The 25,717-nt window shown below is 51.8% G+C and overlaps 1 protein-coding gene across 2 annotated transcripts in view; it reads right to left on the reverse strand.

Moving 5' to 3' along the window:
* Positions 1-21,104, reverse strand: part of USP36 (ubiquitin specific peptidase 36) — a 32,735-nt gene extending 11,631 nt beyond the window's left edge. The window contains exons 1-13 of one of the 2 annotated variants that reach the window (XM_055575282.1): positions 20,948-21,089; positions 18,490-18,653; positions 14,686-14,955; positions 14,003-14,224; positions 10,893-11,003; positions 9,757-9,859; positions 7,467-7,534; positions 6,946-7,016; positions 6,222-6,304; positions 4,635-4,746; positions 2,320-2,460; positions 1,235-1,335; positions 207-342 (exon numbers count right to left, since the gene is read on the reverse strand). In XM_055575282.1, the coding sequence (XP_055431257.1) occupies positions 207-342; positions 1,235-1,335; positions 2,320-2,460; positions 4,635-4,746; positions 6,222-6,304; positions 6,946-7,016; positions 7,467-7,534; positions 9,757-9,859; positions 10,893-11,003; positions 14,003-14,224; positions 14,686-14,938 (1,401 nt within the window). In that variant the 5' untranslated portion in view covers positions 14,939-14,955; positions 18,490-18,653; positions 20,948-21,089. Of the gene's footprint in view, positions 1-206; positions 343-1,234; positions 1,336-2,319; positions 2,461-4,634; positions 4,747-6,221; positions 6,305-6,945; positions 7,017-7,466; positions 7,535-9,756; positions 9,860-10,892; positions 11,004-14,002; positions 14,225-14,685; positions 14,956-17,214; positions 17,554-18,489; positions 18,654-20,947 lie in introns of those variants that run through there. The other variant, XR_008712853.1, reaches the window with a different exon arrangement.
* Positions 21,105-25,717: the final 4,613 nt, after the last annotated feature.

A 25,717-nucleotide genomic window follows, 5' to 3' on the forward strand; every position in this document is an offset into this window, starting at 1 on the left:
TATTCACTGTTCCCTCTTCCTCACCAGCATCGGCCCTGTAACCCGCTTCAGAAAGAACATGGAACACAGCAGGACCGTGTCTGTGCTCTCCTTCAACTGGGCCAAGCACCCTGGCATACAAAGGTGGGGGGTGGTGCTCCATGATACCCCAAGAGGCACAGGCGGCAAGAACAGCAGGGTTTACATTGATCCTCTTAAACAAGTACCTTTCCAGTCATTGGAGAGGCCGCGGTTCCGTTGCTGACATTCTTCCGGACATGGTCCGGAACCACGCTGGGGCGGCTGGAAAGGGAGGCAGTCCTGGAGATGGAGCCCTCGGGACTCTTCTTAGAGCCTGGAATCCTGTCAAAGGGACAGAAGGAGGCAGGGACTGCCTTACTGAAGCTGCAGAGGCTTGACCCAAAGTGAGTGAGAGAAGGAATCAGAATACCAAAGTCAAGTTGGTAAATACCAAAGTCAAAATACCCCCAAGTCAGTACAATTTCATGGGGGGGCAAGCAGGGAGTTCCCTGGCGGCCCAGTGGTTAAGATTCCAGGCTTTCACAGCCATGGCCTGGGTTCAATCCCTGGTCTGGGAACTGAGTCCCTCAAGCCGAGTGGCACGGCCCCCCCCCCAAAAAAAAAGCAGTGGGGACCAAGCAAAGGCAGACCACGAGAACTTACTACATAGCTCTGGATTCCGCTCAATATGAGCAGAGAGCAAATTACGCGAGAGCTCTTCCAAAACTAGACTCTCAGTTTATGAACGCCATCCCAAAGCAGCAGAGCACTGCCCTTCGCCTCGTCCTCATCCTCCAGGTGGCGACCACCAGTCCCACAAAGAAGCCCCTCCTGAGGCCTCCACCCTCTGATGGCCCACTTCCCTGCCCACCACGACCACTCCCCGCAAAGAGGACGGGGTGGGGTGAGCCGATATCCAGGTGGAGCGCAGCTATTCGGGGGCAATAATGTAAAATGCCGGACGGCCTTCCCATTTATGTGCCGAGTCACTTCCATGTGGGGCAGATGGACTGCACTCAGTCCGACCTTCTCTCAGGCTCTGACTGAGCAGCCAGGCAGACGCGGTCTAAGCATCGTTCCCGGTGGCTGCGCTGTTACCCCTGACTGGCCGGAGGACAGCTGTACGTCCTTCAGATTTCTCGGTTACTTTCACGCAGGAGAAGGCCAGGGAGGCCTGTCAGGTCGAGAGTGGGTGCGGGCTCTGGGGGAAGGGGGTCGGGTGGGAGTCAGTTACCTCAGGTAGAAGAGGACGTAGGCCTGCTGGTTCAGAACCACCTTAATGTTGCTGGCGTGGACCAAGGAGTCATTCATCTGGTACCACTGTCCATTGCTTGCCTGAAGCAGCAGAGGGTGAGGACGAAAACCAATGATCAACACTTCTGTGATGCTTACTTTTTTTTTTTTTTTTGATGCTTCATTTTTTTATTTCCCTTCTGCCCTCCCACCCACCCTTGGTGATGGCTGTACCCATTTGAGCATTTCTGAGCACAAGACCAAAAGTAAGTCTTAAAACAGAGGAGCAGAATTCTTGTCTAAACAGTAACAGAAGGGGATTAGCTGCAAGGATAGCATAACTGTTGTGCAGTAACAGAAGCTGCCCAGATCTTCTTGGTGGACAATGCATTTTAACAAGGGAAGGACAAATCTTTTAACTGCCACATATATCCGAGTTTGAGTTAGCAAATGCTGCTGTTGAGTCGCTTAGTCATGTCTGACTCTTGGTGACCCCAGGGGACTGCAGCACACCAGGCTTCCCTGTCCTTCACTGTTTCCCGGAGTTTGTTTAAACTTACGTCCATAAAGTTGGTGATGCTATCTTTCCCAGCATCAAGGTCTTTTCCAATGATTTCACATGAAAATACCAAATAGCTACCTCTGAATATGCCCCCACAAGTGTGCTGGAGACCCCCCTTCCTTCCTGGCACCCCCAAAGATGCAAGCTTTCCCTCCTGAAGGCTCTTTTGGAAGGTCTCCTTGGCACAGCCTCTCCCACCAACCACCAACATCTGGCCTTCTGAGACTTCCTCAGGGGTCTAAGAACAGGGTACCGAAAGCAGCCCCCCTCGTCTCACTGCTAGGCCTTCAAAAGTGGGGCCGATCCGAGTGGGACAGGTCAGAGGGACGCCTTTGTGCTCCGCGAAGCAGCAGCAATAGGACCTGGACGTAACACAAAACAAGGCCACTTCCCGGAGTAGAATGAGGGCCCACCTGGAGGTGTGCAAATGGGCACTGCCAACCTGCCTCTCCTCACCCCCCGGCCAGGAGGCAGTGCATACACCACCCCTGCGGCAGCCAGACACCGACACCGGAGCCACTGACCTTCACGTAGCAGTAATAGTGCCCGGCGTGGCAGCTGTAGCCCGAGTGGACGAGGACAGCGTACAGCCCATACATGACAGGCTCGCCACTGCTCTGGGACATGTACGGGCGGATGTTCAGGAACTCTGGGTAGCCCACATCCTGTTGGAAGAGCCAAGGAACAGGAAATTACAATTCATCAGTGAGAGTAAGGGTCAACTCGCCCTCCCAATCAGTGGGTCTTGAACTATGTGGGGCGACAGGCACGCAAGGCTGAGGCAGGAGCCTCCTCTGGTCAGTGATTTAAAAAGAAAGCAGAAAACACATCCTTTTTAAGGGAGTTTCTCTGAGAAACTCTTCCTTTATTGTCCTGTCAAGCGATTTACGGTCTCCTGTCTTGGCCGTACGCCCAGACTGGTTCTCTTGCTACCTGGGTCCCACATGCAGGAGGAGGAGAGCTGTTCGTTCTCCCTCCCGCCCCCAAGCAGAAGCCTTTGAGGGGAGGGCAGGGGACAGGGCAGGGACCCAGGGCTTCAGAAAAACAGGCTGACCCCATATGGGCAATTGCAACAGCAGGTTAAAATTTTAATGGATCAGAACAAAGGTCATGCCAAAGTTTATTTCAGGAATGAACAATCTTTCGTAAGCAAATACTATCAGAAGTGCGTCTTGAATGACAAGGGTATAATGTACTGCGATTACTGCCTGTGCTCGTACGGACTTTTTTAAAAAACGAGGCACAATTCACGTGGAGTGAAACAGGTAGCTCTTTGAGGAGCTTCCAGTCTGCTGAGTTCGGACCCGTCTCCACTGATGGTAACCCACGCTCCGTTCTAGAGACAGACACAGACCCAGAAAATCCTCTCTCTCCAGTGAATGCCCCCATCCTGCCTGTTCCGAGCCCACGGCCAGTGGTTAGTGCTGCCTGTTCCTGGGATTCGCACAGTCGGTACCTGTTTGTGTTTGGCTTCTTTAGATCAACAGAATGTCATGCTATTCATCAACATGTCTTTTCTCATCTACTGACAATCTCAGAAATCTTAAAGGCAAACACACCCAGTAGGCTCAGGAACCCCAGTCCAGTCTTGCCGGACACAGGGCCAAAATCAAACAGACCAGTGTCTCTAAAACTGTGTTCTAACAGCAAACTGGTTCCAGGAGGTGTTATGGAGAAATGTGAGCTCCTCTGGGCAGAAGCAATGTGACCTCATTTAGCACTGATCATCTCCCTGATTTCCTAGAGCCTCGCATGGCGAAGTGCAATGTGAACACATGAGTGTCAGTAAAACGGAGGAATGAGTGACTCCCTCAATAACTGAGTCTAAGAAACTCCTCATAATAAATTCCCCTGGGAGATTCAAAATGCAACACAGCTTAATAAAGGCTCTGAGAAGGCCTGCGATCAAAAACAACTGTTTTAGGGGCTTCCCTGGTGGCTCAGTGGTAAAGAATCTGCCTGCCAATGCAGGGGACATGGTTCAATCCCTGCTCTGGGAAGATTCCCATGCCACGGAGCAACTAAGCCCGTGTGCCCCACCTACTGAGCCTGTGCTCTAGAGCCTAAGAACCTCAACTACTGAGCCCACATGCTGCAACCTGTGAAGCCCAAGAGAAGCCACTGCAATGAGAAGTCTGAGCACCGCAACTAAAGAGGAGCCCCTACTCCCTGCAACTAGAGAAAAGCCCAAGCAGCTGCAAGACTCAGCTTAGCCAAAATAAACAAATAAAAAAAAGAATTATTTTAACGTTGGGTGGTGGCTCCCAAGCTCAGTTGAACACAGAATATCTTTCAGGGTACCATGCAACCGTTCTGCAGAACAGCAGTTTGGGAAATGCTGACCTAAACAAGCCCCTACGACCACCAGTGAGGACACTGAAGCTGAGACAAGCGCCTTGCCCGAAATCACACAGCTAGGCTCCACCAACTGAGAACAGGTCTTCAGAGCCTTATAAAACAAGGCACCATCTACTACACCACCACTCTGCAGAAGCTTTTTCCTCTACATGCCACAAAGAAGTGCAGCACGGAGCTGCCCCTGCTCTGGGGCAAACAGGACACGGGAGATGGGAGCTACAGAGTGCAGCCTTCATCACCTTGATTCTAAGGCCACCTGGACCCTCCATTGCAGGAACACCCCAAGCACAAGCAGAGTTTGGGGGGGGGGGAGTCATTCTTGAACTTGACTGCCTAACAATCGTTTAGGGATTTTTGCAGAAATGCAGGCTCCTGGGCCCTGGCTTCCAGAGACTTGAATCCACTCTCTGAAACAGAGCCTGGAATCTGAATTTTAAACAGCGCCGACCATGAAGTCCAGGGCACTGGCTTGCGGGCTCACCTTGGTGATCTTCCCCCCACTGAAGTTGGCAAAGCGCTTGAGCGAGAGCGTCAGGACGTTGGACGTCCGGTGGATGGTGAACCGCTTGCTGGCTGGAACCTTCCTTTTGCATCTGCGAGGAAGGGGAGAGGAAGAGCTATTGGCCTGTGCTCTGAGGACTCCTGTCCTCACACAGGGTTAGCATCAGGACCTGCTTTTTTAAAAAATTGTTATTTATTTGGCTGCATCGGGTCTTAGGGGCAGCAAGTGGGAGCCTGTGTTGTGGTGCAAGGATGACGCTCTAGCTGTGACACAAGCGCTTAGTGGCTCCCAGGCCACGTGGGAATCTTAGTTCCCCGACCAGGGATGGAACCCCCGTCCCTTGCACTGCAAGGCAGATTCTTAACCACTGGACCAGGGAAGTCTCCTGAGACCTGCTCTTTAACAAGGAGTCTTCTTGAATGAGAAGAAATAGTCGTGGTTGTCCTAGCTGCCACTCACGTGGCACTTAACTCTGCATCCCTAAAAATCAAATCAACGTCACTTACGGAAAGGAAAGCAACAGCAGGACAAGGACTAGAAAAAAGGTGGAGATGCTAATACCAAAACAAAGCGCTTGTCCCACCGGAGACTAAGTCAGATGCATGGAGAAATAACGGGCTAACACAGGAAGAAACAAATGCAAGCAGATGTGGCCAAGAGATAAATAGGCAGGCAGGAAATCACCGAAAGCAAAGCCAGAAGAGGAAATGAAGGGGGAGAAGAGGCTAAAGTGAACAGCGTCTAGAGCTGAGGGGCGTGAACTGAGAGGGACAAAAAGCAGGGTTCTGGCACAGAATCATAAACCTAAGAAAACACAGGGAGAGAAACCTTCTTTAGTGATTACGGCTTTTAATGACCTGGATATAAGGTAACATACCCATACCCTGAGACTAGACAACCCTAAAGAGAAGAAGGTTAGAGTCACGTCTGCTGAAATCAAAAAATGACCTGGATATAAGGTAACACACCCACAGAGACTGTACAACCCTAAAGAGAAGAAGGTTAGAGTCATGTCTGCTGAAATGGAGAAGTCCCGAGGACCACTCAAGTCCAAACCGGAAGCTGCAGAGCACGGCTCATGGAGGCGGCAGGATGGCCTCCACATGCAATCACCCCACTTCTGGGCCTCAGTTTTTCTTCCTGTGGAATGGGGTAACAACAAGCCCTGCCTCACACGCGCGTGCATGTGAGCTCCTCAGAACAGAGACCAGCCTGGGGTAAGTGCCACATGAGTGGCAGCTAGGACAGCCACAATTATTTCTTCATCTGTGCTGTTTCAAGGCTTTTAGTTTTAAGACATATTACACCACTCAAGACCGTGGATGGTGTTAAAAGTTCCCTGGCCGTCCAGTGGTTACGACTCGGCCTTGTCACTGCCGTGGCCTGACTCAACCCCTGCTCGGGGAACCGAGATCCCACATGCCACAAGGCTTGGCCAAAGAGAGAACGTGGATGGCCGTCGCCTGCGGGGGCGAGGGAGGGGACGGCACCTGGGTCAGGTTAGGTGACGTGTTTTACCTTGCTGGCTGGCTTGATCTTTTTGGCCACGATCAAACTGAAACTTACTTTGCACACATATAGGCATTCTCTCCGCTCAGGACATCTGGTTTCACAAAAAGTTCCAGAGCACGCACGATGTTTGCAGCTTGCTGAGAAGGACAGAAACAGGGAGTACAGTGAACAGCGGAAGAAAAAGGCTGACTCCAGAAATGCCAAATGTAAGGTCTTTTTCACGCTGAGGCAGCAGATCACGGCACTTCACTTGCCTAAGAACTGGTCTGCTCGCTGCCACCTTCTGGGAGTCAGAGCATCCCATCACAGAGGCAACAGGGAGCCAGGCTGTTACTCCTTCTCTGTGGACCAGGATCACAGCCCCAGGGGTTTATCACGGCTGCCGTGGGTCTGATCCAAACCTCAAGCTGAGGTGAGCTCGGCTCCGGCAGCCTCAGAGCAGGGACAGAGGAAGGCCGCTCGGAATTGTGCGTCCTCTGTGTGGAAGCTCCCCGCACCACGCGGGCCTCTCTGCTTAAGCCCTGCACGTGGTGGGGTCGCTATTCACATCTGAGGGCACAAACTGTCTTTTTTTTAACCCCTTTTTTTTCGGAGAAAGAAAAAAAGGAACACAGAGGAAGATGGCTAAGACAAAACACACAAGAATGGAGGATTCCAAGTATCTCTTTCCTGATCTACCTGGATCACATGCCCTGATCGGTTTTCCTGTTTTGGGTTTTCTGCCCTCTGGCCTCCCCATCCTAACGTGAATGAACATCGATCAGCATGAGGTATGTACCCGGATTTCCAGCGCCACATCCAAGTAGGGGTCATAGGTGTCTGAGACGCTCTTGCACATGGAGCACTTCACTGCGAGAGAACAAGGGAATGGTGGGGTGGGTGCAGGGTCCCGGGCCACCACCCCCAGGTCACCCAGGTTTTCAAGTCTGAGAACTGGAGGCACACTCCCAGCTCACCAGCTCCCCAAGATCCCGGGACAGGAAGTGCTCAGGAGGAGAGGAGGGCAAACCCTGAGATGCCTGGCTGGCCTGGCCAGGGGCACTCACCCCCACCCTAAGGGCAGCAGCCACGTCTGATTAACTACAGAGTCCAAGGAAAAGCAACACCAGCATGTCTACAGACTCTGGACTCTCTGCTCCTCCAAACCCCTTCCCAGGAAGGCTGCAGGCAGGGCTGTGAGGCACAGACCAGGCTGGAGGCCTCGGAGGCCTGGCGGGTCGGCCTGGGCACTGACACGAAACATTTCGGGTTAATACTCTAACCCCGGCCAGAAGGGACACAGGACATTTCTCCACTTACCCCGAGATCGGAGGTAGCCTCCAAAAATCTGATGGACCAGGGTTGTAGCCTGCGTCTGACGATCCAACCTGGAGAAAGGCCACGGCCTTCAGGTGGAGGACAGGGACCGAGAAACAGGCAGGCACCCCACCAGGCCCCATCCCATCACCTACTCAGCGGCAGCTCTGCCTGGAGATCTCCCCTAGAGCAGCCACCTCCCGCGGGACGCCCTCCTGCCCTCTCAGCAGGCGGCCTCACCTCCCACTGGGAGCAAGAGGCCCGATGGGCCTGCAGGCCAACCCTGCCTCAGTGCTCCCTGCTCCCGCTCCAGCTCTGCCCTCAGTCCCGCGTGGGCACCACACTTTCTGGAGGCTGCACGCGTGCTGCTAACCCTGCTCCTCTCTCCGCAGGTGGCCCCTTCCCGCCTCCTGCAGGGCGAGCCAGGGCGCCCTGGTCTCAGCCTCCCATCCAGGCCACGTGACTGTCCATGGCTGTGCTGCCCACACATGGGCAGCTGGCTAAGGAGTACAGCCCAGACACACGGGGGCCAACACTGGGGCAGCAGACTTCTGCTCTGCAAAACTAGGAAACAGAAAGCAACTGCCACCATCTGTCACCAGCACTCATCAGAGAAGGGTCATCACAGGTCCAAACATCGGCAAGGACATAACTTCAAACACACCCAGACCCTCTGGGTGGGATGCCCCCAGGACAACAGGATCCGTCAGGACAGGAGCCCGGAGGACCACACAGGGACATACTCTCAGCCCAGCCGGGATGCAGGGACAGCGCAGACATTCAACTACCCAGAAGCAGGACAGCAGAGTCAGACCAAGAAGCTATCCGAGACACTGCCACCGAGCGTTCCACCCGAGACTGAGGTCGGGAGGAAACGGGAGGGACTACGGGACCCGAGGCCTGTGTGGCACCTCCTGTGAGGGGAGGCTCCTGGGAGTCCTGGCAGCCGGACTTGCCGGGGAGGCAGCCCCTGGGGGCAGCAAGGGCAGACAGGCTCCTTGGGGGGAGGGGGAGGCAGGGCAAGGGGAAAAAGGAGTGTCCTGAACAAGAAACAAACAAAAAAAAATACCAAGGCCACACCCCTTCTCAGTCGGGATAAGAGCCACCCACCCCCAGCGTGCGCTTCGCTGAGCGGCCAGAAGGGGGCACCCGAAGTAAGAACCAGGCCAATCGCCAAATCCTCATTAGTATCTGAAAGTTACCGGCGCTGCCAGTACAAAATAAGAACCAGCCCCCGGGGGCAGCAGTGCCAAAACTCCGGGGTGAACTGAAGACCCCAAACGAGAGCATGGGGAGACGGAAGACCACTGTGAACAAGCCTTAAAACTAATATAACATGACCAAAAGGAGAGAAAGTTCACTGAACTAGGAAAAGAAATGAGGATTGAACTTCGAGGTGCCCATGGGGGAGGGACTGAGGGGCACGGGAAAGGGGAGAGTGGGGGGGCTGTGTGTGAGTGTGAGTGTGGCAGGGACAGCTGAGATGCGAGACCACCAACAGCCCAACACCCAGAAAGGGAACCGTACCATCAAATACATAAACCAGAATACAAGAAACACTCGCAGGAATTAAAGGGAAAAGGGACCTCTAACACCAGCAAAAGCAATGCCAGCTTGTTTTCCCGAGGGGAGGGTTACTTCCCAGCCAGGGCGAGGTCACCGAAGACCGATGGCTTCACCAGGAGACACGTCAGGTACAATTCCATCAGTCTCATCCTCCGAAACAGAGGTTTCCCATCCTCACGGCTACAACTCAACTTAACCTTCCTGAAGGGCGTTCCAGACATGACTCCTCAGCCATACTTCAGAGTCCCGCACTCAGTTCCATTCCAAGCCCAGGCAGCAGCACTTCCTGCCTGCTTTCTCTCAACTGAACCCACAAACCCAGGAATGATACAAAAACATTCTTGCAGCAGCTGTTTCACAAAAGGGAACACTGGTCTGTGCACTCAAATTTGGGCGGAGCAAACCTCAAAAATCATCATCTCCTTACCCTTGAGTTTTCCTGCAGACTTTCAAGTTCTTGCCTAAAGATTACACTTCCCACTGCCCCATCCTTGGGACTGAAATGACAAGGCAGTTTTAAAAAGATGGGGAGAGCCCCTGTCAGTAGAAGGTCCTTGGAGAGATCTATTAGAGCAAGTCCCTCTGCAAGCTGCTGGGGCAGAGACGCCGCCACCTGACCTGCAGCAGGAGAGGCCCTTTCTGGGGAAGCGGTGGATCCGCTGCTGGACCGCTCAGGGGCCCAGTGTGGACGTCCACAGAGGTAGCATGGGGGGAGGGCAGCACGTACTTGGCACAGCCGCTCAGGCAGGCCTTCTGCATGGCATCGATGGTATACCGCAGAAACTCGTGTGCATCCTCCTGGTTCCCAAAGCGGAAGTGCCGGGCGATCTCTAAGGAGGGAAGGAAGACACATCAGTCCAGCGGAGAAGAGCCCCCGCCTTCTCTTCGAATGTCCCATTCCCGCTGGTCTTGTGGCCATCTCTTAGTGGACCCAGGACTAAACCCAAGTGAGGAAACGGAGCCCTGCGAGACGCCCTACGTCCCAGGCACCTCCCTGATGGCAGTTATCTTCCCAGTGAGACCCTCTACAGGTAACAGAAAGCACGAATGGACGCCAAGCAGTAAGGATATGAGCTCCGCTAATTAATTAAGCTGGCTTTTCAAGAGCCAATACAGACTATGGCAGATCACCACCATGTCAGCCCAATACAACACACACAGGCTTCAAAAAACCAATGGGTAGGCTTCCCTGGTGGTCCAGTGGTTAAAAATCTGCCAACACAGGGAACACAGGTTCAATCCCTGGTCCAGAAAGACCCCACGTACCATGGGCAGCTAAGCCCATGCACCGCAGCGACTGAGCCTGAGCGCAAAGCCTGCAGGCCCCAACCACGGCAGCGCGTGCGCCCCAGAGCCTGGCTCAGCAACGAGAAGCCACTCCAAGGAGAAGCCCACATGCCACAACCAGAGAGTAGCTCCCACTTGCCACAACTTGAGAAAACCGGCAAGCGGCAACAAAGACCCAGTGCAGCCCAATAAAGACGTAAATACATGAAATAAAACAAAAGCAACAAAACTAAGGGCCCACCTCTGCCAAGCAAAACAGAAACCTGACTTTCACAACACATGGACCCTGGCTCCTCAGATGCTGAGAAAAGGTCTCCCAGCACTTCCTCACCTACCTCCCTGCCCAAAACACACAGCCCCCGGCCTGGCCAACCCACAGGATCTTGGGGGAAGGGGCCGGGGGTGGGGGTCGCCACTGGCTGACATGGACTGCCCCATGTCCATCCAGCCCCAGGGCCGGCTTTAGTCTGCTCCACTCTGTGCACGAGGCCTCCAGGCTCGACCCCACTCCCGCCTCCTGACCCCCACCAGCACCCCCCGGCAATGCCGCCCTCCCCAGGAGGAAGCCGCTCTTACTTCGCAGGTCCCGGATGAAGGACACGGGCTTGATGGCGTTGCCACTGTTGGCGAAGGCCTGGATGATGTGGTTCTGCATGACGCACAGCATGCAGAAGCTGCCCTGGTGACCTGCGGGCATGGACACGTGGTCACAGTAGGGCCCTGGGAATTCCCAGGAGAGCTGACGACACAGCCTCCTGGCTGGCAGAAAGCAGAGCTCCCCAGCCCGCCCAAGCCCTGCAAGGCTGGCGGCACCTGGGAACCCATCTCTCCGTGAGACCTAGCCCAAGGACTGTGAGCTGCCAAGCTCGGTTTAGAACGTGTCCTCTGACCTGCAAATCGCATCACATGGTCAATGACAGAGAACATTTCGGACTTCCCGACAGACACCCCCTTCACTCGCTCTTCAGCGTGGAACCTCTGCTCTGCTGCCCTCAGGAGACATCAGGGCTCAGCCAGCTCCGGGGAGACCCCAGGCACCTGCTCCCTCCCCACCTACCTGCCCAACTCTTCGGTTCTGCTGCCCCAGGGGACACATACATGGAGGCGGGACCAGTTGGTTGCTGACCAGATGGTGCCCCCTAGGCTGGGGCAGCCCCCTGCTGGGATAAACTATTTGTTCCCCCAGGCATTAGGCTAGACAGTGCTATACTTCTCAGTGTGTGTGTGCTCAGTAGTGTCTGACTCTTTGTGACCCCCTGGACTGTATGTAGCCTGCTCCTCCGTCCACGCGATTTCCTAGTCAAGAATACTGAAGTGGGTGGCCATTTCTTCTTTCAGAGGCTCTTCCTGGCTCAGGGAGTGAACCTGCATCTCTTCCGTCTCCTGCACTGGCAGGCAGATCCTAGCTACACTTCTAATTATGAACTATCTTAAATACAAAGAGAAGAGCAAAGACGACACCCCATTTTAGGTGATTTGTAAGGCAAGCACAGGTGTGACAGCTGAACTCCCCTCTCAGCCTCTCACACCCCCGCTCCCCACGTCCTCTGTCTGTCCCTTGACCTCGGGCAGCAGGGACCCGCTGACAGGTCAGGCTGTTCCCAGCCATGGATTCGCCCTACTCCACGTGTGGCACTCGCCAGCGCACTGCAGCTGCACGTTTAAGCTCACTTTCTATGAACTGTACCAAGCTGCCCTTTAGCCCTCCCTCCAGACCACAGTCTATCCACACAGTCCCCTACTCACTCACGTCAACCCCTCCCTCTTCCTACAGTCACAACGCTGGGGTGAATGGTCCCGTACCCACCTCCTGTATGTGTGAGGGTTTCTCTAAGGCACACACCTACAAGATATACTTCTGGGTCCAAAGGCAAGCACATCTCTAGTTCTACAAGAAACTGTAACCTCAAATATAGTGCATGTCCTTCCCAAACAGATCCGACCAGGGATCAAACCTGGGCCCTTGGCACTGAAAGCTCAGAATCCTAACCACTGGACTGCCGAGGAATTCCCCCAATTTCCAATCTGTCTATGACTTCTGCTGCAGGAATATCATTTTCAACCAAGGAGAGCGTCACTCCCTCCTGTCTCCTGCGTCACTGCTCTGGCCAGGACCAGCACATCATACATCAAACACAAGTGCACAGAGCGGCCCTCCTTGCTTCTCTTCTTACTTTAAAAATGTGCTTCTGGTATTTTCCTAATTGGAATGTTTTGTAGTTTTTGCGAGACACCTTTTATAAACATTAGTAAAAATTCTTTCTATTGCTACTGTGCTGTTTTCTTTTAATCATAATTTTTTTGGGGGGGACATCTATTTCCAAGTTACCTTTCTCTCTTAATCTATTAATTAAGTGATAGCAATTAAGGTAGCAAAATTAACAGTCACGTACATAGAACCTGAGGATTCCCTGGCGGCCCAGATGTTAAAGAATCTGCCTGCAATGCGGAAGACTGGGGTTCGATCCCTGGGTTGGAAAGATCTCCTGGAAAAGGAAATGGGCTATCTGCTCTAGTATTCTTGCTTGGACAATCCCATGGACAGAGGAGCCTGGCAGGCTACAGTCCATGGGGTCGCAGAGAGTCGGACACGAGTGAGACACTAACACTTTGATGTAGAACTTACTGTGTGCCAAGGGCTATTCTAAGCACTGTATGTGATTCACTTAAGTTTTATAAAAACACTACGAAGGCGATATTATTATTAGTTCGCAGATGGGGGACCAGTCAGGTGATTTCCAAGGACACACAGCCACTGGGTGGCAGAACCAGGACGTAAACCAGGCAGGCCGGCCTCGGGGGTGCTCCCGTAGCTGCTGTGCTCCGCTCGCTCCACAATTACACGTGGAGACTGTCTGACATCAGAACATCCCTGCGTTTCTAGCATGAGCACAAGGTGCTCACAGTGGTTACAAGACTCCTGAATTTGCTGGTGCTTTACCTAGAATTTTTACATATATATTCACAAACGAGATGGAACTATAATTTTTCTCGTATTGTGCTGGTTTAATTTTGTTACCCAAATCAAGAGAACCTCACTGAATGAGCTAGGAAGTTTCTCTCTTTTTCTTTTACTCTGGAAGAGGTTGTGAAGCATTGAAATGATCTGTTTCTTAAAAGTTTCAGTAAAACTCATTCGCTAACTGTCTCAGCCTGGTGTTTTCTTCATGGGAAAAAAGTTAACCACTGATTTAATTTTGTTAATGGTTGAAAGGTTAGTCAGACTTTCTGTTCTGTTCTGTTTGGCGAAGTTATCTTTTCTTTCATCTTTAGTTTACTGATATTCAATTTACACTTTGGAGAACATTTTATGATGCACGAAAAATGGTGCTACTATAATGGATGTGATAACTGAACGTACGTATTTTGGAGGTGTTTTCCAAAAGCCCTTTCTGCTGTCTAGGTGATTACTTTCAGATCAGTTTAGAGACCGTTACTCTACCTGGATTCTCTTCCACTGCCCATCCTGCGGTGGCGCACCTCAAATTTACGATTTATCAGTCACTACGTAGCATGAACCTGACTCCTAAATCTGACCCAGGCTAAGAATGGCAGCACCACGAGAACACGGGTTTGTCCAAATAAGGGAAAGTCTGGTCCTGAGCACCCACAGCGGCTCCACGGCAAGGGCACGCTCAGAGCCGAGCACGTGTGCAACAGCCCGCCCCAGCCCCGCGCTCACTCACAGCCCCGCGTGTGCTCCTTGGAGAGCAGGTAGTTGGCCAGGGGCGGTGTGTAGGTCAAGCACTGCACGGTGGAGTTGAGGAAGCAGGTGTTGCCGAGGTTGTGCAGGCCAGCGCCCACGCGGTACACACGCCCCCAGCGCAGTGACAGCCGCTCCACCGGGAAGAGCACCTTCTGGGGCGCGGGGACCCCGTCGCTACAGCTCTCGTAGGCGCGCTCGCTGCCTGGAGTGGGGGGACAGGATAGAGGAGAGCCTGATGTGCAAGCCCCAACACAGTCCACAGGCGCAAGCTCAGGAGGCAGCATCTGGGGGTACCTGGGTCCTCACTCCAGAGCCCAGGAGGAAGCCTGTGACCCCACAGCTCTCCTCAATGGCCTTGGCCTGGAGCCCCAGAGCCCCTCTGTGCACGAGCTTTCGAGGACAGCTGGAGTCAGCAGGCCCTGGCGCTGACCCCACCCACGTCGCCTTCTAGTTTCCAAGCCCTGTTCCTGAACCTCTCGAGACAGAGCTCGCTCTCTCACCAACCCTGTTCTGTTACTTCTGCGGCTAAAAGCTACTGGCCCCATGCCCGACCCTCACAGCTGACCACACTGTTGTTTCTGTTCCCACTACCAGTCAGTGTTTCGTCCCTCTGCCTGTCAGCACACAGCTGGGCCCCCTTGGCACCACCCTCTGCGTCTGTACCCTGTCTCCGGGCCGGCGGTTCATCTCCGCTCCGGTGGCACCCGGCTCCCTCTGTCCTGGGGTTCAGCAGCACATATTTGCTTTTCAGTGACTCCAGCTGGTAGGAGAAACTCTTGCTGGCCGGCTCAAACTCCAGCTTCTGCAGAAGGACCTTCTTGGCAGAGGCGGCCAGAAGCTTCCCCAGATCCCCATCATCAGCCGAATCCCTGCGGCCAGGCTTGAGGGCTTCCTTTAGCTTGTCCACGATGGGCATGGTGCATCACTGGGGGACTAGGAGAACACAGAGCAGCAGGTAAGCAGGCCCCGGGAGCAGAGCATCCCTCCTCTGACAACCCCTCCTGGGCCTTAGGGATGGGTCCCTCCTCTGACAACCCCTCCTGGGCCTTAGGGATGGGTCCCACCATGAAAGCAGCTCTGGATCAGCCGCCAACCCTACAGAGCAAGCGGAAGACATGAGACCGCTCAGACACAGCAGCATCCACCCCTCTCCTCTCAAAACAGACACAGTGCCTCCGCCAACAGCGCTAAATAGACAGACCTCCCCGAGGAGGTCAGACTACCCTCTTGATGTCATCTCTTCAAGAAGTAGCATGGAGTAGGGACTTCCCTGGTGGGCCAGTGATGAAGAATCTGCCTGCCAAGGCAGGGGACATGGGTTTGATCCCTGGTCCAGGAAGATCTCAGACTCCTCGGGGCAACTAAGCCCCTGTGGCAAAACCACTGAGCCTGTGTGACGCAACTATTAGCTTGGTGCAAAAGTAACTGCGGTTTTGCACTGTTGCACTTTGCTGTTTGATACTGGAAATACACTCTTACATAAATGTGATTATGCTATACATCATTTTAATACATATTTCTCGCTTTCTGGTTTTTTTTTTGCTAATGAATTAAGTTATTTGCTATTTTACATTTAGACTATAGAAATGTTAGACAAAAAGCAAAATCGAGCCTTTTTTTATTCACATTCAAAGTGGGTCATAAAGCAGTGGGGACAATTTGCAACACCAACAATGCATTTGGCTCAGGAACTGCTAACGGATGTACAGCGCAGTGGTGGTTCAAGAAGCTTTGCAAAGGAGACGAGAGCCAGGATGATAAGGAGCGCAGTGGCCAGCTGGTGGAAGGTGACAATGACCAATTAAGAGCCATCAACAAAGCTGTTCCTCTCACAACTACACAAGAAGCTGCCTAAGAGCTCAACGTTTCAGCATCTGAAGCAAACTGGAAAGGTGAAAAAGGCTCAGAAGGTGGGTGCCTCATGAGCTGACTGGAAAAAAAATGTCATTTTGAAGTGTCATCTTCTCTTATTCTACACAACGAACCATTTCTTGATTGGATTGCGAAGTGCGACGAAAAGTGGATTTTCTATGACAACCAGCAACCATCAGTTTAGTGGCTGGACCGAGACAAAGCTTCAAAGCACTTCCCAAATTCAAACTTGCACCAAAAAGAGGTCATGGTGAGTGGTGGTCTGTGGCTGGGTCTGACCCACCACAGCTTTCTGAATCCCAGTGAAACCATTGCATCTGACAAGTATGCTCCGCAAGTCGACGAGACGCACCAAAAACAGCAACGCCTGCAGCCATCACCGGTGTAACAGATAAGGGCCCAATTCTTCCCCACGACAACGCCCGACCACGTCGCACAACCAACGCTTCAAAAGGTGAACGAACTGGGCTACAGTGTTTTGCCTCATCCACCACCTTCACCTGACCTCTCGCCAACTGACTACCAGTTCTTCAAGCATCTGACAACTTTTTGCAGGGAAGACGTTTTCGCAACCAGCAGGAGGCAGAAACTGCTTTCCAAGAGTTCGCTGAATCCTGAAGCAAGGACTTTTTATGCTACAGGAATAAACAAACTTCTTTCTCATCAGCAAAAATGTGTTGATTGTAAGGGTTCCTATTTTGATTAATAAAGACGTGGTTAAGCCTAGTTATAATGATTTAAAATTCACGGTCTGAAACTGCAATTACTTCTGTACCAACCTAACACTAAGCCCACGCGCTGCAACAACCGAAGGCCGTAAGCCTAGAGCCTGCGCTCCGTAACAAGAGAAGCCACCGCAATGAGAAGCCCGCGCTGCAACTCGAGAGCAGCCCCCGCCTGTGCGACTAGAGAAAACCGCATGCAGCAACGAGAAGTAACATACATACACAAAACTCAAATAAAAAGAAAGAAATACCATCGAGTGACTCTGGACATCACGCCTGGTGTAGTCTCCCTCAAAGGGCGGCCACGTGGGCTAACGTCTGCTCAAAACCAGGGAAATGCTAACCTTGTAACCAGAGTGTCTACTCTGGTCACACACACAAATCCACGTAATAAAGGAATTCCCAAGATGAGTGAGATAAGAGTGTGTGTGTGTGTGTTCAGACCCACAGTCTTCAAAACCAAGAAGGCCATGAGCCTTTAGGGGCCACCAAACACAAGAGAGGAGGCTGGTCCAAACTGGGATGTGCTGGAAGTGTAAAACACGTGGACTTCGAAGTTTGCAAATGTAAAACGTCTCAGTAATTTTAAGACTGGTTATATGCCAAAATGTAATTTTTATTTTATTCATTTATTTATGGCTGCTCCGCGTCTTCTTTGTCGTCCCCGGACTTCCTCTAGTTGTGGCGAGCAGGGGCTACGCTGGTTGCGATGCACGGGCTTCGCACTGCAGTGGCTTCTCCTGCTGCAGAGCGCAGGCTCCAGGCGCTTGGGTTTCAGTAGTTGTGGCTCGTGGGCGCTAGAGCGCCGGCTCAGTAGTTGTGGCACACCGGCCTAGTTGCTCTGCAGCACTGGGGATCTTCCCAGACCAGAGATCGAACCCATGCCCCCTGCACTGGCGGGCTGATTCTTAACCACCAGACCACCAGGGAAGCCCTGAAATGATCATATTTTACATATACTGGGTTAAATAAAATTCATTCCACCTGCTTCATTTTCTAATGTGGCCAATGTAAAACCCGATGATACCTGTTGCTTCCGTTATCAGATAGCGCTTGTGCAGGCTATCTTTTTTAAAAGTGAGAGAGGAGACATATGATAGTAACAGGACCAGAAAAGTATACCCAAGATGTGGAAGCTTGAGGCGGTGGAGCAGGCAGGGGCGTGGCGGCAGCCTGGACTCTGGAATGCCTGCGTTATTCCATCTTGGATTAGCTATAAACTCCAGGGAAAAAAATCACTGTGACTGCCAGAGCCTATTCTTTATAAAATAAGAATAAGAACGGCATTAAAGGTGCCTGTGAGGTTAATGGGGAGACACACACTGGATAAGAGCTGAGTACTAGCTGAGGAACCGCAGTGTAACAAACCAGAAACCCCCATCACCCCTGACTGCTACACGTGGACCTACCACTTTTCCTTTCCATCCACTACCTCTCAACCATCTGGCCAAAGCTCAAGGACTATTTGAGTCACAATTAGATAAGAGGTTCCTTATATAACTCACTCCCATCAGAAAAAAAAGATGACTCCCTTGGGTATGTGGTCTCTGGCCAGACCCAGGAGACCCAACTGTCTCCTGATCAGGTGGACCCAAAACTCTGCTGGAGTGAAAAGGCTCCCTCCAGAATCTCTGATGAAATCACCCAGATTTAAGTTATGGGGCACCTAATTCTGTATATGGATCAAATTTCTTTTTCTATAAAAATTTCTATAGAGAACAGAAATGTAAAAACATTTAAAAAAAAAAAAAAAAGCAAGCAAGCACAAGTTCTTTGACATGAAAAAAAATAAAAGAAGCTTTCCTAAGGAGAATTATCTACGAGAGCCCACCAAACTGAATAATGGCTGCTGGACCACTAGCGGGCTTACCTGGGGTGTCTGAACTCGGGAGTGCTGTTCCTGCAGCGTGGGGTCAGGTACTTGGCCGGACTAGGTAGGCAGGGTGCTGGGCCCTCAAAATCACGTGCTTCCCAGATTTGGGCCCGTTAAATCATCAGAGCCGCAAGCGTGTTGTCCAAAAGGGGCGTCAGAATCTGTGGGATGAAAGCGCACCACATGAAGCCACCTCTCTTCCCAACATCTCACCAGCCCTCCTCCGTGGCTGTCAAGCAGGAAGGCCAACCATCTTCCGGTAACAGTCAGCATTAAGGCAGAAGGAATACGGATAGTGTGAGACACAGGAAGAGCGGAGGACAGCTGAGCTAACTAGCTGCAAACGATTTTGATGGATACAATACGAAAACCCTGCCCTCCGCTAGAGATCCTAACCTTCATGCCAGCGACAAGCCCAATGAACAAATATCTCCCTCACACTCACTAGTCAACTCCAATCTTCATTGCATTTGCAAAGAGTAAGAGATAATAATCATCTCCAACATTCAGTTTTCATGAGCCAGTAAGACTTCAACAAAAAAGAAAGAAACCCGAACGTGCAATGACAGTTGCCAAATTTTCACTCTAGCTAAGTCTGTGGGTTTTTTCCTGAATTACCAACCACAATCACTATGATTACAGAAAATTAAGGTACTTAAAAACTTTTTACTGTGAAAACATTCATATACAATGTAGAGAGAACAGCACAGGGAACCGCCACGCTCCCCTTATTCAGCTTCAATAATTACTGGGTGGGATCAGGCAATTCCTCTCCTGTCCCCATTACTTCAACAGCAAGTTCTAGATACTATACCATGTCTGATGTCCATAAATAAAAGCATATTAACTCAAAAAAAAAAAAAAAAAGACACAATGAACACAATCTCAGAATGAAGTCAATGTGTAAAGATTTTTCTCATGAAAACACCCTACAATGTCCCTCTTCTTGTCAACATCCTGTATTGCTGAGGACTGTCATGAGCAGAGACATGGGTTCGGGAAACTCTTGAAGCTAGAGGATAAGCAGAACTTGGGAGATTTAACATTTCATTTGAGATAAATAACTCAGAGAACGCCTACCCTACAGAGCCCACTCCTCAATGTGTAGTCAAGAGACTGAACAAATCAAATTTTTCCAGTTTTGACAGAAAGATGAAACCTCTACATCACCAATCCCACCCGAAACATTAAGCAACAACCTACAAATGATTTCTCTCCAAGGTGCAGCCACCTTGAGAAAAATGCTCTTGTAATACACCATCAAAAGGCCTCTGATATACACACCTGGTAACACGCTCTTCAAAACTCTGCAGGATGCTCTTTCCAGCCCACGTTTCCCACTGTCCAGGAACGGCTCATACTTAGGCTCGTACTTTTCCATGCACATTTCTACTTCTACTCAAACAAAGCTTTCTCGATCGCCATTCAAACACATTTTCTCTCCCTCCTCCCTGTAAATGCACTTTTCCAGCAAAAAATGTGCTCAAGACTCACAGGGTCAACCACGTGCTGGTGGGGAGGAGTCCCAGAGGCTGGGGCCTCCCTGAGGCACTTTTACAGGGGCCTCTGCAGCAAAGCCAGCTCCGGGCCCCAGCCAGTAAAGAGCAAACTGAATGTCCGTCTCCCCAGAGACCTGATTCTCCACCTCCCTTACAGACGGTGGACTGAGGCAGGATCAGGATGTTTTTCCTTTCTTCCATCTTTATTTTAGGAGGCTGTTCTAGCTCCGGGAACCCCAGGGGAGACCTAATACTGCCAGACCAAAGAAATGGGTATTTTAAAAACTCACCATCTTGAACCCACCCCTTAACCATAACCATGAGGAACATTATTCTCTCCAGGAGTGAACCTTCCCACATTTCTTACAAATAAGATAAAGGAATAAGACATCAGCCCTGCTGCCAAACCGAATGCCCTCCCTCTGATTCTAACTTAAGCCACTCCAGAGAAAATCTGAACCCTGGATAAATGACGTTTCTGTTCGTAACGACCGTGCCCGACACCGTCACAGGCTGCTGCCTCCTGGCCTGCCTGGGCTCCTGACCGGGCCAGCTCTCCCCTGCACCGTGGGTCGCTCTGGAAGTGCAGGAAAGAGCAGAGAGCAGACCTGGGGCAGCCCGGACGGAAGGCACACTTCCTGGGCCTCCCCGTGGACTCCCGAGCCCTCGGGGACGGCGCAGCCCTAGGGCCTCCCCAGAACCCCTCGTGGACAGGCATTTAGGGGCCTCTCCGTGGGCCCCAGAGCCCCTGGCGTACGCACGCCCCAGGGCCTCCCCGTGGACCCCGGAGCCCCTCGCGGACTGCGCAGCTCTGAGAACCCGTGGACCTCCAAGCTCCGCGCAAACACCCATGTCTCCCCCCGAGTGTCCACGGGTGCGCCCCGCGTCGGGCGGCAAACTCCCGGGGTAAGTCCCACAGCCAGCCTGCGCGCCGCCCCAACCTGGTCCCAGCTTACCCGGCCCTCAGCCGGCCCGGCTACAGGCCAGCGGCGTTGGCGTCTACTCGGCACGGGCCCCGCACACGCACCATCCGGGTCTCCAGCGCCTCACACACGTGTCACGGCGACTCTTAAAGCAGACGCGGCGTGAGGCCCGCACGGCGGAACCCCGAGAGGCCCCCGGCGGCTTTAAGAGGCGGTGCTATCTTCCGCCCTAGTCCCTGGGTCCGCCCACAGCCGCTTGACGCTCCCAATACGTCATCTCCCCCATCTCGCGGCCCCGCCAGCCTACGCGATGACGTAAGCACGCAGAGTCGGAGGCGCCCCACCCTCTCGGCCGGTACCTGGCAAGTTCTCGCAGGGCACGTGAAGTGCCTGCTTCCGGGTCCGGCGCACGGGGCGTTCCTTGGGCTGCGTCTCGAGGGCTGCTCATTTTCGCCTGCGGTCTCGGCGGTGGCCTGGGGCGGGCGCTTCGTCGCACCCTTCAGGGCATTTAGTGACCGAGACACCGATCGGGCGACAAGAGGGTAGCAGGCCCAGTAAAGCCCGAGAGCGGACCGAGAGCTCTTGGGATGAAGGGGTCGGGAGTGATGGCATTTGACCTTCGCCGTGTTCCGGGCCCTGATCAATTTCCTGACCCCACTCCCTTGCTTCATTTCAGAACCGTCATCCCGTGACAACTGCGTTAAGGTTGTGGTTGAATGTTTGCAAACACGTTTCTCTTTCTCGTATTTTAAAAAATTCTTTTCACCTGAATCCTCTTGGTTGCCACCCATCCTGGTCTCCAGGGCAGGTGGAGGTGGTGTGATCCTAGGCCTACCTCCAAATACTTAACGGAAGCAAAGGAATATTGTTATTCCACAGTAAACGACTTTTTCCAAAAGGCAGCGCTGGAGTACTCAACCCAATCTGCTGTGTCTTTGGGAGACAAATGTGAAAGGCAGGATGGACGATACCGGGTGAAGCAACTAGAAGCCTTGAACTAGTTGTCATGCTCCTTCCCGCCCAGTCCTTCAGGCAGAGGGGGGTGGGGCTGGCGATGGAAAGAGAATGGGTGTAATTGGGACAAAATTTACCTGTAGTTATCACTTGGGGGGTGGGGGTGATGTTTTTTTGAAAAAGCAAACAAACATAAGCTGGCAAGAGCCTGAGGTTGAGCTCTGCCCTGTCTGTAAGAATCCTCAACTACAGAGATTCAGATTGGAATTTGTCACTGAGTCCATTCTGTGTCCTAAAACAATGATTCAGACAAAGATTGTTTTCACTAGTCCAAGCCTGATACAGTGTATAAATGAGTGATGAAAACCTGGAGACAGGTGGTCAGAGGGCTAGTAACTAGCTAGAGAATGAGGAGACCTCAGTTTTATCCCAGCTCTGTGCTAATTCACAGGTTGGAGACTTAACTAACCCAGACCTCCATGTGACCATCTATGAAATATAGATAATCTCCAGCAGATCTTTGATTCTAATAACAATGCCAATGACATTTGCTCCTGTTAACTGAGTTCATATTATATGCCAGATACCGAACTGGCCATTTACCCACACTATCTGATTTAATCCTCATGGCAACCCTACAAAAAGATACTGTGCCCATTTTACAGATGAAAATACTGAGCCTGCCGCATCCCAGCAAGCAAGTGGTGGTTTAAACCTAGGTTTCTCAGGCTCCAAGCTCACACCTTTAGCTCAGGCCCTCAGAGGTAACCCCCAAATTTTTCTGAGATGACAAGCCTGTTGCCTGAAAGGCCCACATACTGCTTTAAAATGTGATGTGAGACCTCAAAGTTGGGAGGAACCTTTGGCCACACACATTTCCACCCTACTCCCCTTTCAAATACCCTCCTAGAAACCTTCTGAGTGAAATCTAGAGGTGCGTTCACATGGCCAATATGCAAGTCTTTCCTAAAATGCTCAATCTCAAAGGTCACCAGAGAAATGCAAATTAAAACCACAGTGAGTTAGCGTTCCACACTCTCTGGAACTGCTGGAAACTAAAAGACTACATGTTGGAGAGAATGTGGGGTGGATAGATTGTAAAACTGCAGGGACTGGAAAATGATGCAAACATTTGGGAAAATAATTTGAATGTTTCTTTTATGTAACATACTTGCCCTATGAACACATCCATTGCTGTCACCATGGCAACTGAAGTACTGCCTGTAGGCTGGTAAATTCCAAAGGTGCAGACCTCTCCCGCCCTTATCCAGTTCCTTCTGGACCCCTCTGCTGAAGGGCCCATGAGCATCTTGAAACTCATCATGCCCAGAAACGGATGCTCCCCACGCTCCGCTAAGCTTCCTCGCCTTTCTGCCCTGTTGCCCACTTGGCCTGGTGTGCTGGAGTTCAGACCAAATCCTTGCCCTTTTCAGCTGTTTTCCGAGTGAGTCTGGCCACATGGGGGCACTGCTGAGACTGGCAGTGGCTTTCTGGCAGTGGCTTTGGCTCCATCCAGGGAGGCACACTGCGGTTGCAGCCTCCCACCTGTCCTCTCCCTGGGCTGTGATAGGGCAGCCTCCTGTCTCTTCCCCTCCACCCTCGAGGTGCTAACAGCTTCCTGCTGTTCCCTTGGCTTCTCAGAGTTTCTTCCATCAGAATGTAACCAGTCCCTGCCTTAATCCCTGCTGTTTTAAAGGCTGTGCAGAGTGGTTTGGGGGTTCCTGGTTGGACTTGGACTGATGCAGACTGTAACCCCAACATCCACCTGCCTGGCTAGCATCCTGGGTTCCCCTCTCTCCCTCACCCCCATGTAAATTCTCAATGAATTTTGCTAATTTTACTTTCCAAAGATTTCCTCAAGCCATTCCCTCCACTCCATCCAATTGCCCAAGGAAAGCCACTCTGCTTTCCCCTACTTTACTGGATTATAGCTGAGTCCATTGCTCAAACTGCCAAACAGAATGATGTACTTAAAAGGCCTACCCAACCCATTTCACTCCTGTCTGAAATCCTTTCCTGAAACTCCCTGCCCTGCTAATAGGAGAACCAAGCTCCTTAGCATGGTCTCTAATAGCCTGGGGATGGTGGTAGGGGCTGGCTCCTGCCTGCCTTCCCCCCTCCTCCCCAGCTACTCCCTGCCTTGGCTCCTTCAGCAGGTGTTGTTCAGTCACTAAGTCATGTCTGACTCTCTGTGACCCCACAGGCTGCAGCACACCAGGCTTCCCTGTCCTTCACTATCTCCTGGAGTTTGCCCAAACTCATGTCCATTGAGTCAATGATGCCATCCAACCATCTCCTCCTCTGTCGTTCCTTTCTCCTCCTGCCCTCATTCTTTCCCAGCATCAGGGTCCTTTCCAATGAGTCGGTTCGTAACATCAGGTGGCCATCAGGTGGCCAAAGTGTCAGAGCTACAGCATCAGTCCTTCCAGAGAATATTCAGGGTTGATTTCCTTCAGTAGAGCTAGTCCGCCCCCCCCCCACCCCCCCCCCACCTTACCAGGCCCCAGTCAGGCCATCTCTACTCCAGGCTCAGGCTGGTCCTTGGCCTAAAATTCCCTTGCCTGCCACCACCTCCTTCGGCACCACCTTCTCCGAGAAGTCTTTCTGGATTCCCCCCATCCCTGTCATTTGGTTGGTGCTGCATTTGGCTGGCAGAACATTCCACTTATACATTCAGCTGGAAATTTTCTGGATTTCTCTTCCCTTCCCCACCATACCTTATCTCATCTGTGTGTCCGCTGGGCCTGGTGCACAAAGGTACGGTGGATAAATGTGAAATCCAACTAAATGGCAAATAAAATGCTATAGATGAGATAACTGAATAATCCCTAAATCCTGAAGGAGGAAACCAGAGAAACACTGAAGATGAAAGAACGAAGTATTCTCAGTTAAAAAAATAAAGCTGTAACTGAAATGAATCTAATTAGAACTTACCTTTTTTAAAAAAGGGCATCCCTTGTGGCTCAGTTGGGGTCTCAAAGAGTCGGACATGACTGAGCAACTGAACTGAACTGAACTGTGGCTCAGGTGATAAAGAATCTGCCTGCAGTGCAGGAGACCTGGGTTCGATCCCTGGGTTGGGAAGATCCCCTGGAGAAGGGAAAGACTACCGACTCCAGTATTCTGGCCTGGAGAATTCCATGGACTGTATATAGTCCATGGGGTCGCAAAGAGTCGGACACGACTGAGCTACTTTGACTTTGACTTTAAAAAAAGAAGTGGGTTAACAAATTAACAGTATTGTTGCCCAGAAGTCACCTGGGGGTTCCTTACCTTGGAGGTTGAGGTAAAAGGGACTAGATGCTCCCCCCCCTCCCCCCCCCCATTTCACAGCCTGTAGATGACCAAAGATTTATGCTAATTTATGGAAATATCTACATCACATTTCTAATTGTAAATTAATCATTGTTTCTTTTACATCAGACATTGTTAAGTTTTGGTTCCTATGAGCTGCTCCTGCTGGGCCTACACAACCCTTACAATTTCCAGTTTCTAGAAACTGCCAAATTAGATCTAAACCCGGTCTGGTTGAACTCACCAAGGAAAAGCCATGTGGCAGGGCTCCCAGAGTTTTGCTTTAGCCCTTCTTTCGCCTGCATGCAGATATCCTGCAATGGAACTGGGCCGGCATTTGGTGGTTTGGCCAAAAAGTAGCCGATGGGCCTTAAATCCCTGTGCTGGCCGTGGCCACACGCTTGCCTCCTCCTTCCCTACCCAGGCAAAGCTTCCTCTCTAAGAAAACTCATCCTGGAACTTCCCTGGTGGTCCCGTGGCTAAGGCCCCAGGCTCTCAATGAAGGGGGAGCCCAGGTTCGATCCCTGGTTGAGGAACTAGAGCCCACATGCCACA

Source organism: Bubalus kerabau, chromosome 4, assembly GCF_029407905.1.
Source record: "Bubalus kerabau isolate K-KA32 ecotype Philippines breed swamp buffalo chromosome 4, PCC_UOA_SB_1v2, whole genome shotgun sequence".
Taxonomy (NCBI): domain Eukaryota; kingdom Metazoa; phylum Chordata; class Mammalia; order Artiodactyla; family Bovidae; genus Bubalus; species Bubalus kerabau.